The sequence below is a fragment of the Podarcis tiliguerta genome, assembly GCF_965153285.1.
Source record: "Podarcis tiliguerta genome assembly, chromosome: 5".
Taxonomy (NCBI): Eukaryota; Metazoa; Chordata; class Lepidosauria; order Squamata; family Lacertidae; genus Podarcis; species Podarcis tiliguerta.
Genome location: NC_139538.1, coordinates 60,218,331 through 60,234,941, shown reverse-complemented (window position 1 = coordinate 60,234,941; position 16,611 = coordinate 60,218,331). Strand labels below are relative to the sequence as shown.

Sequence of the window (16,611 nt, the reverse complement as noted above, 5' to 3'; positions counted from 1 at the left end):
TCTCTTAATGATGCATGATAGTATTTAACTCTTGCACAAAGCATCACTGTTACAGTACTTACAGGGACTAATTCATTAGAACTCTGGGTCTCAAAAAAGTCATACCTTTTTATGGCAGGAATTAACTGTATTAGTTTAATTAAGCAACAACGACAAGGTCTGTTATAAGATACCAGCATACAGATAGCAATAAACAACATTTTCAAACTGCAGCCTGCCGGTTGCTTGTAACTGACAAAAATGTCAGCAAAAGGTATTCCCTTCCTATAAGAACTGGATTGCTGTAAAGGTTACAGAAGCTGGCTGTTGATATAGAAACCAGATATCTCAAATGACAGCGTTGCCATTCAAGTTATGTTGAACCATCAGGTCAGCCAACACCTTCCATTAAGGTAACACTGGGTGACCTTTATTTTTACGTTATAATCTCTCAACTCAGTAGGCTGTTTGAATACAAAATTGCTTCTCTTCCCCTGCCCCCACACCCCACCCCGCTCAAGACAGACTGCACTTTCCTGGAGCTTACTATTTATAACATTTCCCCTGAAACAATAAATAAAAGCTTTCTCCAAGACAAATAAGAGCAGGCACTTCAGTATTTATCTGCTGTGCAAGGTTTCTGCTTACTTGTGTGTGTATGCATGTAATCCTTGACCTGAAGTCTACAGTATTACAGTTCATTCCGCAACTTTAAGAAGGCAGTCGCTGCATCACAGTGCTGTTCTTTTTACATTTTATAACATGCTCACAAATCAGGAATTTAGATAATAAATAACTGCAGGCTACATTTTCAACCAGTATTACTATTATTTTGATAATGCCAAGGTCTATAGTGACCAGGGCCGTCTTAAGCATATCCAGCGCCATGGTGCAAAGATCTCTCTGGCGCCCCCTCCCTTTACCAGAGTTGTTGACCTTTCCCCAAGCCTCTGTGGGGATCGCTCTCCTCCTGCAAAGGCTTGGGAAGGAAGCTGCATGCCCGCCAGCCATATGGTTGATGGGGCGCAGCTGGCGGGCATGCAGGGAAAGGGGAGGCCGCTGGCAAAGCCTCGCAACTCTCCCACTCTCCAGGGCGCCCCTGAGAGGCCAGCGCCGTGGCGCAATGTGCCAGTAACCCCAATAGGAAAGACGGCTCTGATAGTGACAAGCCACAATGGGGAAATAGAATAAAAAAGCATAATTTGCCACAACCCTAAAGAGGAATGGCTCAGAATTAAGGTTGGTACTGTTACGATATAGAAGCAATGCAGCTGCGAGCTGCTAGCTTGAAAACATCACATGATGGAATGTACGGGACTGTTTCGTGGGAAACAGAGGGACAGTCGATTCACAATGCGAAACACCGGAATTAGCTCAGAGTGTAATATGAGCTCTTCCTATTGTTCCTGTACAGGAAGTACAGGAAGTGTTTGTCACTCGACTGCTGGAGCTTGAAGAGAGCAGTCATGTTTTTTGTAGCGCTGCAAAGACAGAAATAAAGGCATGTAGATACGTTTCTGTCTATCTCTTTCCCCTGCCGGGGGGGGGGGCAAGAAAGAGGGGGGGTGTTCTTCTCACGCTGAAAAGAATCGCCTATCGCGACCTAGCCTGGATCTTGCTGGGGAATGCAGACAGGGAGGTCAACAGGAGATCAAGCCGGGTGCCTGGAGAGTTGCCAGTTACTACTGATAAAGGCTTGAATTCCGACAGGTACGAGGTAACTGGGGGGCAGGATTGCAGGAGAGAGTGGTCTTGGGACAGCAGGGTGACAATCTGTTAGGTCCCTCCCTGGGACAAAATTCCTCACTTATGGCACACACCCACCCGGCAGCCCTAGCCCAGGGGTCATCAGCTGGCAGCTCCACGGATTCCTCTCACCCATCATTGTGATCCAACCAGCCCCTCCGATACATCTCCTTGAATGAATCAGGACATCCATCTTGAATGTAACTACAGTGGTACCTCTAGTTACAAACTTAATTCTTTCCCGAGGTCCGTTCTTAACCTGAAACTGTTCTTAACGAAAGGCACGCTTTCGCTAATGGGGCCTCTTGCTGCCACTGTGCCGCCGGCACATGATTTCCGTTCTCATCCTGGAGCAAAGTTCTCAACTCGAGGTAACCCTTCCAGGTTAGCGGAGTTTGTAACCTGAAGCATTTGTAACCTGAGGTGTTTGTAACCCGAGGTACCACTGTAATGGGCAAAATTAGACCTGATGTGAAATAAATCTTTGCTTTTATTTGCAGATTTTTTAAATAGATGCAAACTGCATCAGCTGGGGGTGTCCAGCTGGGGCAGTCCTGGGGGAAAATCCTTCTTTTGAAGCAAGCCTTTGTATTGGGCAATTCCTAGCTGACACAATTTGAATTTTTAAAAATCTGCACATTAAATGCAAATCTGCACTTAGTATCAGGTGTAGTTTGGCCCTAGGAATCTGCTTACATTATCTAAGCATATGAGAACATTACCCAAGCAATTTGGGATTACTCTCACAAATCAATACCTTTATCTTGAAGCTGTTTACAAGCACAGTGAATCCAAGGGTCTGGGATCAGTGCTAATGATTCCCATTAATGACTTGTGTTTCAAATTAGAAAGAGACAGTGATATGCACTGCCTACATTTTTCTATCAATATTATATCTAAATGGAGAAAACACTGGCACTTTCTATGTGTTCAGCCCCTGAGTCTTCAGCCAATTAAAATTAGTGGCTATTCACACAGATACAAACATAGTTTTTATAAAACAAAAAAACAAGATTATTTTTAACACTTGCACTGGGGGAAAAGACCCTGTCTGCAATATCTCTTGTTAATTTTGACATTCTTCCTCACTTAGCCTTCATTGAACCCTGACTGTAGTACAGAAAGAAGTTAAGTGTAAAAGACCATGGATATTGACTGTTGTAGGAACCATCTGGCTGTGGCAAAAGATGGTAATTAATTTATACTCTTCAAGGTATCCTAGGGGCAGTGGTTACTTTAGTGAACATCTTTACTTACTTCGCATCTGGATATGACAAGTGATGAACAGATCTGGTCTCCCTAGAAACCCTGTAACAACTGAATTTAGTGCAGAAGCATAAGTTCTTAAAAGAGAATTTAAAAGAGAACCTTTGCCTCTCTTTGCTGTTCTAACTTCTCATGTTCAGCATGCTCTCTTTCTCTTTATGGCTTCTTCAGGAAAGCACCAGGCTTCCTTCCTCTCTCAGGTAACCTATGAGACTCTGGCCTTTACTGAGTATTCATTCTGATTTGTTGTCGAGAGATTATACAATTACCATTGATGCTTGTAGGGTGCTTGCACGTCTTCCTATCAAATATTAATTCATCCATCTATCCCACTTTTCAGTGCACTTCCCTGTCTCTTTCCTAACGGCAATAAGTCTTTTAAAAAGTGGATTTGTTGCACCAGGGTGAGTCCTTTAATCCACTTTATTTGAACACATATGCACTTGAATCAGAGTACTTTCACAATCAAACTTACTTTCTAGGGAACTCTCTGAACTGTAGCTTTGTGAGGGAAATAGGGGTCCTTCTAACTACTCCCAGCACTCTTTACAAACTACAGGCCATAAAACTTCCCAAGTGGTGGACTGGTGGATCCACCCATTTGATCTATGCCATGGGGATATCTTTTAGGTTTGGCCCTAAAGGAGTGATCAGCCAGCAATCAGGCTAGTCTGATTCAGGATACATACTCAACGCCTAGGCTCAATGTCTACTTACATCTGTAATAATAATAATAATTTATTATTTATACCCTGCCCATCTGGCTGGGTCCCCCCAGCCACTCTGGACAGCTTCCAACAAAACACTAAAATACAATAACCTATTAAACATTAAAAGCTTCCCTAAACAGGGCTACTTTTAGAGGTCTTCTAAAAGTTTGGTAGTTATTTTTCTCTTTGACATCTTGTGGGAGGGCGTTCCACAGGGTGGGCGCCACGACCGAGAAGGCCCTCTGCCTGGTTCCCTGTAACTTGGCTTCTCGCAGCGAGGGAACCGCCAGAAGGCCCTCGGCGCTGGACCTCAGTGTCCGGGCAGAACGATGAAGGTAGAGGCGCTCCTTCAGGTATACTGGACTAAACAATAATGATGTGACCCTTTTAATTCCAAAGTGTTGTTCTGTCATTATTGGTACTCTCACATCACCTGCCCATCCCCCAGTGGGCTTGCAAAGTGTTCCATAATATACAGTGGAAATTAATTTAGGGAAAGTCATTATAATGTTCTACTGTAGCCCTCAGCACTGGCAGTTGCCCAACGCAGAAACCCAGCATAGAGAAAATAACTAATCTGGGGCATGGCATTTTCATTTAGAATATGCACTTTCATCACTAAAACTATGCATAACTAATTAACCAGACCTGAGGTTAGCCTTGTTATTAGTGGAGCTATTCCCTTTATTGTCTTGCAATAATATTTTTGCAATGTGTCTGTTGCATGCTGATGGCCATTTAAATGTCAGAAAGAAAAGTGACCGAGAAATAGAGGCTACAGGAATGCATTCCAATTGTCATTTCCCTGAGAAAGGTTCTCAGAATCTGACCTAATTTCCTGTATGTATCTGGAAGACTCTATCTCAGTTCTGGCAGAGAAAGGAAAACAAATTACTGGGACATGAAGACTGTTTACTTAAAAAACCCAGAAAAAAACCCACCCACAATTTAGGCAAAAAGTCTGTAATGCCTATATCTAATCCAAGCCACCATCCATTATTAATATGAACAAAGACTTTCAAAAGTGAGGGTGGTCCCCAGAGCATACTGCTGCGCAAAATAAGGACCAAAGGTTAAGACATGCAAAATCAAGAGAGAATGTACAAATCTAGCTCTTTAAAATCAACTAAAAATGGGTATCTTAGCAACACAGGAAGTTATGTTATACTGAGTCAGACCACTGGGTTCATTTAGCTCAGCACTGTCTATACAGTGGTACCTCGGGTTACATACGCTTCAGGTTACATATGCTTCAGGTTACAGACTCCGCTAACCCAGAAATATTACCTTGGGTTAAGAACTTTGCTTCAGGATGAGAACAGAAATCGTGCAGCGGCGGCACGGCAGCAGTAGGAGGCCCCATTAGCTAAAGTGGTGCTTCAGGTTAAAAACAGTTTCAGGTTAAGTACGGACCTCCGGAACGAATTAAGTACTTAACCCGAGGTACCACTGTATATGGGTTTCTCAAACAACTCCCATCATCCCTAGCTAGCACGACCAGTTGTCAGGGATGATGGGAATTGTAGTCCAAAAAAAGCTGGAGACCCAAGTTTGGGAAGCCCTGGGTTTGGCAGCAAATCTCCATGTTTTTAGAGAGGGGTCCCTCCCAACTGTACCTAGAGATACAGGAAACTGAAGCTGGGACCTTCGGCATGCAAATTCTGTCAGGATGTTGATTCCAAGGGGAATGCCCACATAGCTGGGTCATTTACATATAGAGAAGTAGCTCCCACAGGGGAAGAGGAACATTAAAAAGGCCACAAAGAAACTCATTTATCCACGGAATGATTTTCCTTACGGTATAAACAGATCCTTAAATGAAAACCTGTTAGCAGCAAGCAGAAAACAAATTAAATTAAAGCTTATATGGGGCTTCTACAGATTCTTGGATATACAAACAAATGTTTGCCAGCTGTGATTTATCAGAACTAAGTTAAATGCAAGTACAATTGCATGATTTTCTTTCTCTGGGTGATAAGTAGAAAATACACAAAACTCATCTTCCTGTATCATGGTGAATAAAGGTCAGATTACGGTATAATAAGCTATTGTTGCCTTTGCCTAATCTAATCACTTTTGCCTGATACATAAAAAAAGCAGGTAGGTTTACATACAGTATTTGAGATGCTGCATGGGCAATGTTTTCCACCATTCCATAAGGCAAGCCTTTGTGTTGTTTGACTCACTCCCAGTGGCATGGGGAGGGGGAGGCACAGGGGCAGTTGCCCTAGGTGCAAAATTGTTAGGGGTGCAAAACTTCAACAGCTGGTGCTGCTTCTGGGCTTGGTTGAAAACGGATTCTCCAAGCGAGCGAAGAAGTGACCTCTCCAGACAACAGAACAAATCTTTTCTTATCACTGTGGTTGCAATCTCCTGGGTGACACAGAAACCGCTAAGCAGTTTAATGCACATGCCTACTCTGTCCATTTTCCTCCTTCTCACCACCACCCTCATTGTGGGCCCGGCCACTAGAAATCCATGCTACGCCACTGCTCACTACATATGCTGAGACACACACACTACTGTTGGGTGTTGCAAACTTCTTTGGAGGGCATTTTAGAGCCGGGTGTGTGTGTGTGGAGAATGCCTGAATCTCATGGGGAGTCACTGCTCCACATTAGTGGATTAGTGTGATAACACAGCTGCTGCACAGAGCAGGTTAGTTATCCAAATAGATTATAATGGCTTTCGGTCAGTGGTGCACATGCAAAGCATCCCAACTCACCCAAAATTTGGTCCTTATACTTTCTTTGCGTGGCAATACCCGCCCCCTCCCACAAGAGTAGAAATAAAGACACAGACACCAGAATTGAGGTTAATGGGCGTAAATGGCCACAACTTTATTGATTACAGGTAAGAGAGGTATTGGCTGTAGGCATTGGCCCTAACCGACTATCCGGTCTGACCGGGAAGGGTTAAGCACCAACAGGGGGAGCCCCCCGCGATGTACATCCGTAGGCGCCCCCCCAGGGGTTACCGCTCGGGGGCACGCTTTAGGCCCTAGCCTCCGTAGGTTTCGGACGAGGCGACGCCCCTCGGAGTCCTTTAACGAACTACCCTTCGTGATATGGGGGAGGTGATGGCGCTCCTCCCCCCCAACCTCATTTGCATGACAATACCCCTGCCAATGCCTAACCGCCAAAACCGGGAAGTTGTGACGTTTTGCTACGAGGTAGGCGAAAAAACCAAGAGGCTTCAAAAACATAGCCAATTAGCCAAATGGAAAAACTCCTACCAGGCCCCTTGCGGCGACCAGCCGAAGCCCATAGCAAAGTCCAGGGCAAGCCTAAAGGGAGGGTGGGTGGGAAACACGCTGCTGCTGCGAAGCGAAAAGGGGCGAGCCGGGGGCTGCCTCGACATTATATGGTACTAAGGACCGCCCCCCGAGCCAGCCGATTGGCTGGCCAGGGGAAACCTATGCTAATGAAGGGGAATCCCTGGGAATCCCGCGGGGCTGGCTAGCCCCGCGATAGTGTAGTCGTGGGCGCGAGCCCGCAACCCCACCCCCTCTCTATATCGGGAGTGGCTTTGTTAGACACTGCTCCCCCAGAATCCTTCAACAGTTCTTAAAAAACAAATTTAAGAGCAGTCTGTAGATTTAGCAGGTAAATGTAAAGGGACCCCTGACCATTAGGTCCAGTCGTGGCCGACTCTGGGGTTGCGGCGCTCATCTCACTTTATTGGCCGAGGGAGCCGGCGTACAGCTTCCGGGTCATGTGGCCAGCATGACTAAGCCGCTTCTGGCGAACCAGAGCAGCACACGGAAACGCCGTTTACCTTCCCACCGGAGCGGTACCTATTTATCTACTTGCACTTTGATGTGCTTTTGAACTGCTAGGTTGGCAGGAGCAGGGACCAAGCAATGGAAGCTTACCCCGTCGCAGGGATTAGAACTGCCCACCTTCTGATCAGCAAGTCCTAGGCTCTGTGGTTTAACCTACAGTGCCATCCACGTCCCTAGATCTAGCAGGATTGATGTTTAAATCAGAGAAAATCTGTATGCATGCTTTGTGGTGCCATTTTCTTGGGTCGTGTCCCAATGAGCCAAACTACAACAAGCACCTTGAATACTTTCATAGTGGAAAGGTAGACTGTACTCTTTTTAAAAAAATAAAAAAAGAAAGTAAACTTTGCTTCTTACTTGCTTTAAATATGGGGCAATTTATAGCAAGGTGATAGTATGAAATATGCATGCAGAGCAGAAACAGGCCATATGATCTGAAAGATAAACCACTGGATTCCTTCAATATCGCAGATGATGCCTAATAATAATAATAATAATAATAATAATAATAATAATAATAATAATTTATTTATACCCTGGCCATCTGGCTGGGTTACCCCAGCTACTCTGGGCAGCTTCCAACAAAATATTAAAATACAATAGTCTGTTAAACATTAAAAGCTTCCCTAAACAGGGCTGCTTTCAGATGTCTTCTAAAAGTCGGGTGGTTGTTTTTCTCTTTGACATCTGGTGGAAGGGCGTTCCACAGGGTGGGTGCCACTACCAAGAAGGCCCTCTGCCTGGTTCCCTGTAACTTGGCTTCATTCATACTTCTAGACATTCTGCCACTGCTTGAATGATTGTGTAGTCAAATCAGCTCTGGAACCACCCAGAGCGTGGGAAGCGCTAGACAAGTGAAACACAGCCTATTTGCAGGACTTTTTCCTCATACTTCTAACCTACAATTCCACAATGTTGACTTTGCTTTGACAAAGCCCACTGCTCACTAGGTCTAGCAACATTCAGTGTTGGACCCAGACAACAGAAACAAGAACCACCACCACAATGAAACTATAGCAGCAACTGGTCTAGCAAACAGAAAACCCACACCGAGGCTTTGTTAAGTAAAACATTTCCAAGATGATGAATAAAAAGTGCTAATCTTTGTATGATAATCCTTGATTATTTGACTGCATGCCTTTGGGAGCAGCTAGAAAATGGTAGCCAGCAGAGTTCACCAAAATAATTAATTTTAAAATTAGTATTTGTTGCATTGTTGTAATTCAGACTTTCATTTGCCAACCTCTGCTTGTGTCCAACACTTACTCTCCCTCAGAATGTGTTTAGATGTTGAATAATGCTATATTTCCTGGAGATCAAACCAGCACAATTCAGTTCCAACGTTACTGGCCAGACTCAGTGATCTTCTGGAAGGCCCTCAACAACTTGGGTCTAGGATATCTTAAGGAGTGCCTGATCCCTCAAAGCATGGCCTGATCATGGAGATATCTGAGGGAGTCTCTGCTGGTGGTTTCCTATGGCTCAGAGGCAAGGATCATAACTACTAGAAGCTGGGCATTCAGTGTTGTGGACCCAACCCTGTGGCGGTCCAATCCTAGTGATTGAGATTAAACAGGTACCCTCTTTGCTGAACTTCAGGCACATTACAAAAACTTAAAACAAAAAAAAAAAAAATCAGCAGGCATTTTAAGGCCTGTTTTTATGATGAATTTCAATTGTTCTCTCACTCTTTTAAAAATATGTTATGTACACTGCTTAGGAATCTTGAATATGAAGGGGTACATAAATATTTGAAAGAAAATAAGACCCATCTGGCAGCAGGAAGCATTCCATTAATTGGGAAGAGAATAAATGAGTCAATGTGGACTCCAGGAAAGAAGGAAGCCATAGGACCAAGTTATGCAACACCATATCCTCCCCAGCTCTTAATTCAGTGTTTGCCAGACTCCTGCTGCTTCTTAAGCAATCTGTCCTGTTCTCCCCTCAGAGGGAGAGAGACAAGGCATTGCCTGAGGGATTAACTGTCCCAGGACTGTCCAGAATAGAGGACATGACTTTATCTGACACCTCAAACTGAGAATGTGCCTCTGATGGAACCCCCACGGCTCTGATGCTGAGCCAGAGCCGGAGCCTGCAGAACTGGCCAACCTCAAAGTGGGTGAGGTTAACAGCAGATCCCAACCAGCCACTCTAATCAGGTGGTAATACCACTGCTACTATCTGTAATGTTTAAGGTAAAGGTAAAGGGACCCCTGACCATTAGGTCCAGTTGTGACCGACTCTGGGGTTGCAGCACTCATCTCGCTTTATTGTCCGAGGGAGCCGGTGTACAGCTTCCAGGTCATGTGGCCAGCATGACTAAGCCGCTTCTGGTGAACCAGAGCAGCGCATGGAAATGCCGTTTACCTTCCCGCCGGAGCGGTACCTATTTATCTACTTGCACTTTGACATGCTTTCGAACTGCTAGGTTGGCAGGAGCAGGGACCGAGCAACGGGAGTTCACCCCGTCACAGGGATTTGAACCGCCGACCTTCTGATCAGCAAGTCCTAGGCTCTGTGGTTAAACCCACAGCGCCACCAGCATCCTGATGTAATGTTTATTACATCGTAATAAACATTTATTATAATGTTTATTACGTAATGTTTATTAAGCTGCAAATGCTGCTTCATTTCCATTTTCAACTGCTCCAACGAAAAGCTAATTTAAACATTTGTATTTTCACCCTATGCCCCACAAGACACTATAGCTCCAGCAGTTTTTGCTTTAATCTAAGTCACATGCGAGCACATTTTGCATCGGTATACTCCCCCCCCCCCATCTGTTGTGCTAAGTGGGACAACTGAACTTTTCCTGAGCTGGTTTCACAACTGTCCTCCTCCAAGTATTTACAAATTCTATTCAACAAGCCTTCTGCATTCAGGGTTGTCATTGGCCACAAATCAATATTTGTATCACACAAAATAAGATCTGGCTTTGGGGATGCTTGAACTATTTGCACTGGCCACTTTCCATTCATTTACGAAGTTTCAGCAGCCTGCCAAGGAAAGCCTATTCTGTTAGACATGTCGCTCTTGGCTGAACTTTGATCACTAATTCTAGAAATGCCGGTTGTTTTAATTCTTTATTGGACTGTATTGTTTGACATTTTTTCTCTTGCCGGAAGACAAAATGTGTAAAACACGACTTTCATGTAACTTTAGGTGCGCATCATGGTTTCTCCATTTCCCAAATCCCTACAAAGGGCTATCATCTCTGCTACACAATATATTGTCAGTTTTGTTGACAGCCTGACAGTACAAAGCTTGTATATTCTGTGTAAACTCTAGCTCGCCTTTCATATTATAATCCATGGTTGGAAACGTGTTACAAAATATAAGGTGGTTAACCTTTTTAATGTTTATTGGAATTATGGTGCCTTGGCTGAGTAGCTCCAGTAGCTGGAAATGGCTGGAAAAAGTGCTGTATTTCCCCCCTACTGAAAGAACAACAGAAAAATTCATTGCGCCTGAGAAACCTATGTATCAGTATATACATATAATACCACACAGCCATTTGCAACAACATGACTTTGGCGAGGTCTTGTTATCTTTGATGAAGAGCGCTCTGATCACAGTTCTTATTACAGTTTCATATCACTGGGAAGCCTGCATCATTTATTCATATAGCTGTGTTGGACATGGAGTCAGCCTTGGAGCATGGAGCTATAAAAATAAGCTGTCATTCTTCAGTGGCAGCAGCGTCATTTTCTCTCCCTCTCTCTCTCGCATACCTGACACACATCCTTTTTTCAGTTTAAACCTACAGTGAGATTAACTCTGAGGTGTTTTCTTTTTCTTTTTTTAAAAAAAGCCCTACAGATTAAGACAGAGCAAACAAAATCCTCAAAGATTCCTCTTTGCCTTTTGCAACAGAGCTCTTCAGAAATGGCACAATCTCACACAGAAGCTATCCTATAACACAAACAGCCAGCCCTTTTAGCATGCAACATAGAACAAACCTTGGTTACTGATCATAGTTAAAAAGGAGGGACCTTAACCCCAAGTCTAGGCAGCGGCGGGGCTAGCCGCTCCGACACCCGGGGCGGCACACATGCCATGCACCTGGGGGCAGGGCAATCCACCCAGGGGGTGGGGCGATCATACCCAGGGGGTGCAATCTGGCACAGCCACAATCACGCCAGGGGTGCTATCTGGCGTGGCGGGGATCGTGCCAGGGGTGCCATCCAGTATGGCCACGATCTTGCCGGAGGGTGCCATCTGACATGGCCATGATCGTGCTGGGGGTGCCATCTGGGCTGGGGCAACAGCGCAACGGCGCCCCCTGTGACTCCCAAACATACCCTGAACCTGGGGAGCTGCACCCATGCAGCTCATCCTCTCCCCTGCCTAACTCCTCCAGCTGGGACCGTGGGGGAAATGGCACAGGCGGCGCAGCAAATGTCACCCCCCCCATCAAGCTGGCACCTGGGGTGAGACGCACCCACCGCACCCACCTTGCCCCTGAGTCTAGGTTCAGATGGCACACTAAAGTTTTGCTCATGCTGTGTTGCAAGGTTCTCCCTGGGCGCCAGCATGTTTGTGCATAGGCCATAGTTTGACTTACTGTGACATGTTAACCAGGCCAGTGTCTGGAAAATACAGAAGCTTGCCATCTTGCTCCTTGTTGTGGTACTCTATTTTGAACGTCTATATTCTCCCTCAACTACATTTCTTTTCCAGCTGCTTGCCCGGGTTTCCTGCTGCACTTTATTTAATCGTCTTTACGCACTTCCCTTTTATCTCATAAGTTTATGCCATCTATACATTTGGTGTCAACATTTTCCATTTTCTTTTTCATCAAATCTAATATATTTAAAACATATTGTGGCTGTGCTAAAAAAAATAACCTGTAAATGAAAAGCAGTGTAAGGCTAAATTGTGACAAAAGAGCATCATCTAAAATGTGTGGCTAACTAGGAAGGTCATTAAAATATAAAAACATAATAAAATGTAAACATTAAAGAAAACCTTCCCTATACAGGGTTGGCTTCAGACGGTTCGGGTGTCTGATAACCTCATGCCCTCCAATGAACATTACCTGGCATTGAAAATATTGTAATGCCAGTGACAGATATGACCTGGGGCAGGGGAATTCAGAGTGCCATGAGAAAAAAGGTCCTCTCTTTTGTATTACTAATTGTTACTGTTGATGATGATTTATTACAAAAACAGATTCCTTTCAAGCCTCACATTTAAGTAACTGAGAGGCATCTCAATAAAAAGTTGTCACACTTGACATAGATACTCTTTGTTTTTACGTGAACCCCAATTCAACCAACTTCATTGGTGTGCCCCATTACTATTAAATTTGGGATAGCTAATCCTTCTGTTTGGGTTGAGGCCTTCTCCTTTGTGAATACAAACCATGCTTCCGAAAAAAGGGAATAGCTGGAGAAGGGCCACTAAAAAAGAAGTGGCCAGGCTGGTATGGCCTAGCCACACACTTTCCATAATCTTCAAAGACATAAAGGAATTTGACAATACAAGGTAAACATTTGCTCAGGGAAGTCAGCTGAACTCAGCTCCGGGGTTCATATTTTTCAGATGCACAAATTATTTTCAAATGCTATAGGAAATATGTGGTTGGCTCATGGTAGAAATATACCATTTCAATGACTGGCAGGGAACAGGTTTCTTAACTTATATATAAAAGTATACATATGACCATGGAAATGATATGTCAGAGTAACTTTGAAAAGTTCAAATAATAATATTATTATTGGCCAATACCTGAAAAATTGAAGTAAGAACTAATTGAAAACATATTCTCAAGTGTCCCATATGAAAACATTTGTTTCCAAGAAAAATGTCATGAGGCAGAGTCTCACTTTATAAATTAGTTTCATTAGCACAGTACAAAAAAAATGTTTAGGTTGTCATTTATTTTCAATTATGTCTTAACAGAAAGCTAGTAATGTGCCTCAATATCTTATATTTACAAAGGAAAGACAATAAAACTGGAATGTCTAGAAACGATAATTGTGTTGAGCTGGAAATACATATCCAGAACAATCAGGATATATGGACACTTTTAGTCATTCTCTTTACAAATTTCAGAAAGTAGCTTTGGAAAGACTAGTATCTGCACTAAAAGGCAACACATACAGTTAAACACAGGGGGTGGAAGACTGCCCCTGTTTCTATGACAACACTTACAGTAACAGTTGCACACACATTAATTTGATTTTATATGTGGAGCTATACTTGAGGCTGAGCCAAAATGGCCCTCCATTTTCAACAGCCCTTTCTAAAGCTTTCTACAGTTCTTCTGGGAACCTTGCAAACAGCTACAAAATGCTGTCCCACCGATTTTACTGGCTCCCTATCCCTGACCCCATATGATAGATATTATTTTTGCAAGGGTCGCAAATATTCAAAAGTGTTAACTATGCAAAGTGTGTTGGCTTTCAAAAATACAATTAGTATAATATTCAAAAGTAATGCTAGGTCAGGATATTACAATATATGGGCTACATTCTGTTAACTTCATGGGTATAGAAAGTGGGAGGAGAAGTGTTATAAAATCAAGGCAGATTAGATCATATTAATCAGACATTTAGTTTTATGGTGGGTTGCAAAGAAAGTCTGCAGTTGCAGAAATGAGAGGGCAGGGCAGTATCTACCCAGTAATTTAAGCAGCAGGTGTTTGATAGAACTAATTAAACCATCAGCCCCGCGTTGCACATATTGATTTTTATGTTGTGAATCAGTTTCAACCTTCCTATATTCAACATGCTGCCTCTTTTTTGATCTTTCTAAACATTCGCCACAAGGCAATTTTGTATACTGTAAAACAATTTTTTTTGCATAGCAAAGGTTGAAAAGCAGCAGTATAGCTCATCATTCCAGTCTCCTACTGGTACAAAAATGAACTAGATGATGTCAGTTGTTCCTCGATATAAAGTAAACACACACAAATTAGAGCAACCTGGCAGGGCATCGTAGTTCTGAGACTGTACAGTCCGATATAAAATTCATAAAGCATGATTCAGGTTCTTAATACATTTGCATTGGTTGCTGCCAAATGCATGCGGCTTTGAGAATTGTTCTGTCTAGGTATTGCTGGCAGGTGCAACAGCAGGACTCTTCTGAAAAAAATCTCACGGGGGCAGAGACTCTCGGCAAGAGTGTTTGAAAATAAATAAATAAATCCAAGACGTTAAACAACGAAGTTGCGTTTTTAAGAAGAAAAAGCTTGTTCTAGTAAAATGATACTAATGAATAAATGGCCGACATAGAAAGAAACTGATGTTAATCGGTGTGAACACTTTCCCCCTCTGTGTTACAGAGTGAAAGAGAGAGAGAGACTGGAGAATTCATAGACAGCCTTTAAATATTACTCCACCTGATCATTAACAGAAAGTGGTGGGAGAGGGAGCATCCATTGCGAGGTAGTTTGTAGCAGCTAGCCATTTTCCACGAGGGGAAAATATGTCAACACCGCAATCCTATACATATCTGCTCAGAGGTAAGTACTATCATGAATATAATACATAACCAATGAGAAACTTTTTATCAACAGAATCACCTATAATTCTAGTTTAGACACCTCCAAAGGGCTATCAAAAACCAATGCATGTTCCAGGGAAATGTCTGCCCTTTAGCATTGCTGAATTTAAATGGAGGTAGACATTTGATGGACGAGGCTGCAGAGCTGGAATTCATCAGCAAAAGAAACGAGTATTTCGGGGATCATTCTGAGAAGAAGTTACTCTCTTTACTCATCACATGTCTCCTAAAGCACTTGGGAGTATTAAAATACCTTTATGTCATCTGTCCCGAATAAGTCAAATGTACCACGCAGGTTCCACTGGCTTACAGTTTAACCAAGTGAAATGGGGGGGGGGGGGACTCTAACATCTGATAGTTAGGCTCCAGTTTGAATCTGGAGAAGTGTGAGCATCTCAGAAAGATGGAAATCTACCTGGCAGCCAGGAAAGACCAAAAGAAAAACCCAAACTAGTCACCATCATTCACCACACTGCTAAAATCATACTGTATGTTTCCCCTGACCCAGTGCCTTCCAGAAGTTGTTGAATCATTAACACCTATCATCCCTGACCATTGGGCCATGCTGACTGGGGCTGATGGAAATTGTAGCCCTATATATAATTGAAGTGTACCAGGTTGGGAAAAGCTGTTCTAAATAATACCAAAGATGGGAATATATTACCGTGTGATTAAACAGCAGTCATGCGTTATGCTGTCCTCCACAAACACGCCACTTTCGTCATCCGTTTCAACTAGGCGTCCATCGTGGTACCAATGCACTTGTGTAGTATTATCGAGGTATGTTGCTGTGCACTGAAATGGTAAGCGGTCGCCATGAAAAACCACTTGTCTCTGGGATGGTATCAATTCAAATAGAGGCAGCTCCAGCGGTCCAGCTGTAGGTGAGAGTATAAAGGAAACAATTCGTTTATTGCATTCTTGGTGATGAGGAGAGGAGCAGAACTAGAGTCAGCAAAAACAATAATGGACAAGTACATCTTTGCAGTGCAATTCTACACATGTCTATTCAGCAGAAAGTCCCTTTGAATTTAATGGGGTGTACTTCCAGCTAAATGGGTACAGGATCGTGCCCATCATTTCTTGTCACTAGAACAGTGGCGTAGCGTGGGTTGTCAGCACCCGGGGCAAGGCAAGTAATTTGCGCCCCCTAACCCGTGGATTTTAGTAGGGGCAGAGAGCTGCGAGCGCCCCCCCCCCAGATGTTGCGCCCGGTGCGGCTGGCACCCCCTGCACCCCCCACACTACGCCACTGCACTAGAATGAAAATACCAAGTTTGTTTTTTAAAGACACAGGGTATATCCTCCACAGATGCAATTACTGTGTGCCCCATGTCAAGAAGAGGGCTCACAAACATAGTTGCCAGGTGGTCAGCAATGTCTATAAATCTCCATATGGCAGGGATCTGCGAACTAGATGAGTAGTACCATGTGGCAGACCTTACACTTCCTAGTAAATTCTGTATGTGCTGCTGAGAACTTTGAAGAAGCTCTTTTCCAGCCTTGAACAATAAGGTTTGCTGAAACAAAACACATGCCCATAAGCTACACACACATTCCATCACATTGTCAGTTTGGCAGTTTTCATTTCATTCTGTAAACTAATCTGAGACAATT

At 43.5% G+C, this 16,611-nt stretch overlaps 1 protein-coding gene across 1 annotated transcript in view; it reads right to left on the bottom strand.

The window, feature by feature from the left end:
- The window catches only part of ADGRA1 (adhesion G protein-coupled receptor A1), a 307,922-nt gene that overhangs the window by 166,926 nt on the left and 124,385 nt on the right, over positions 1-16,611 (bottom strand). Inside the window, exon 8 of the mRNA XM_083443486.1 lies at positions 15,659-15,872. Coding sequence (XP_083299612.1) covers positions 15,659-15,872 — 214 coding nt within the window. The remainder of the gene's footprint in view (positions 1-15,658; positions 15,873-16,611) is intronic.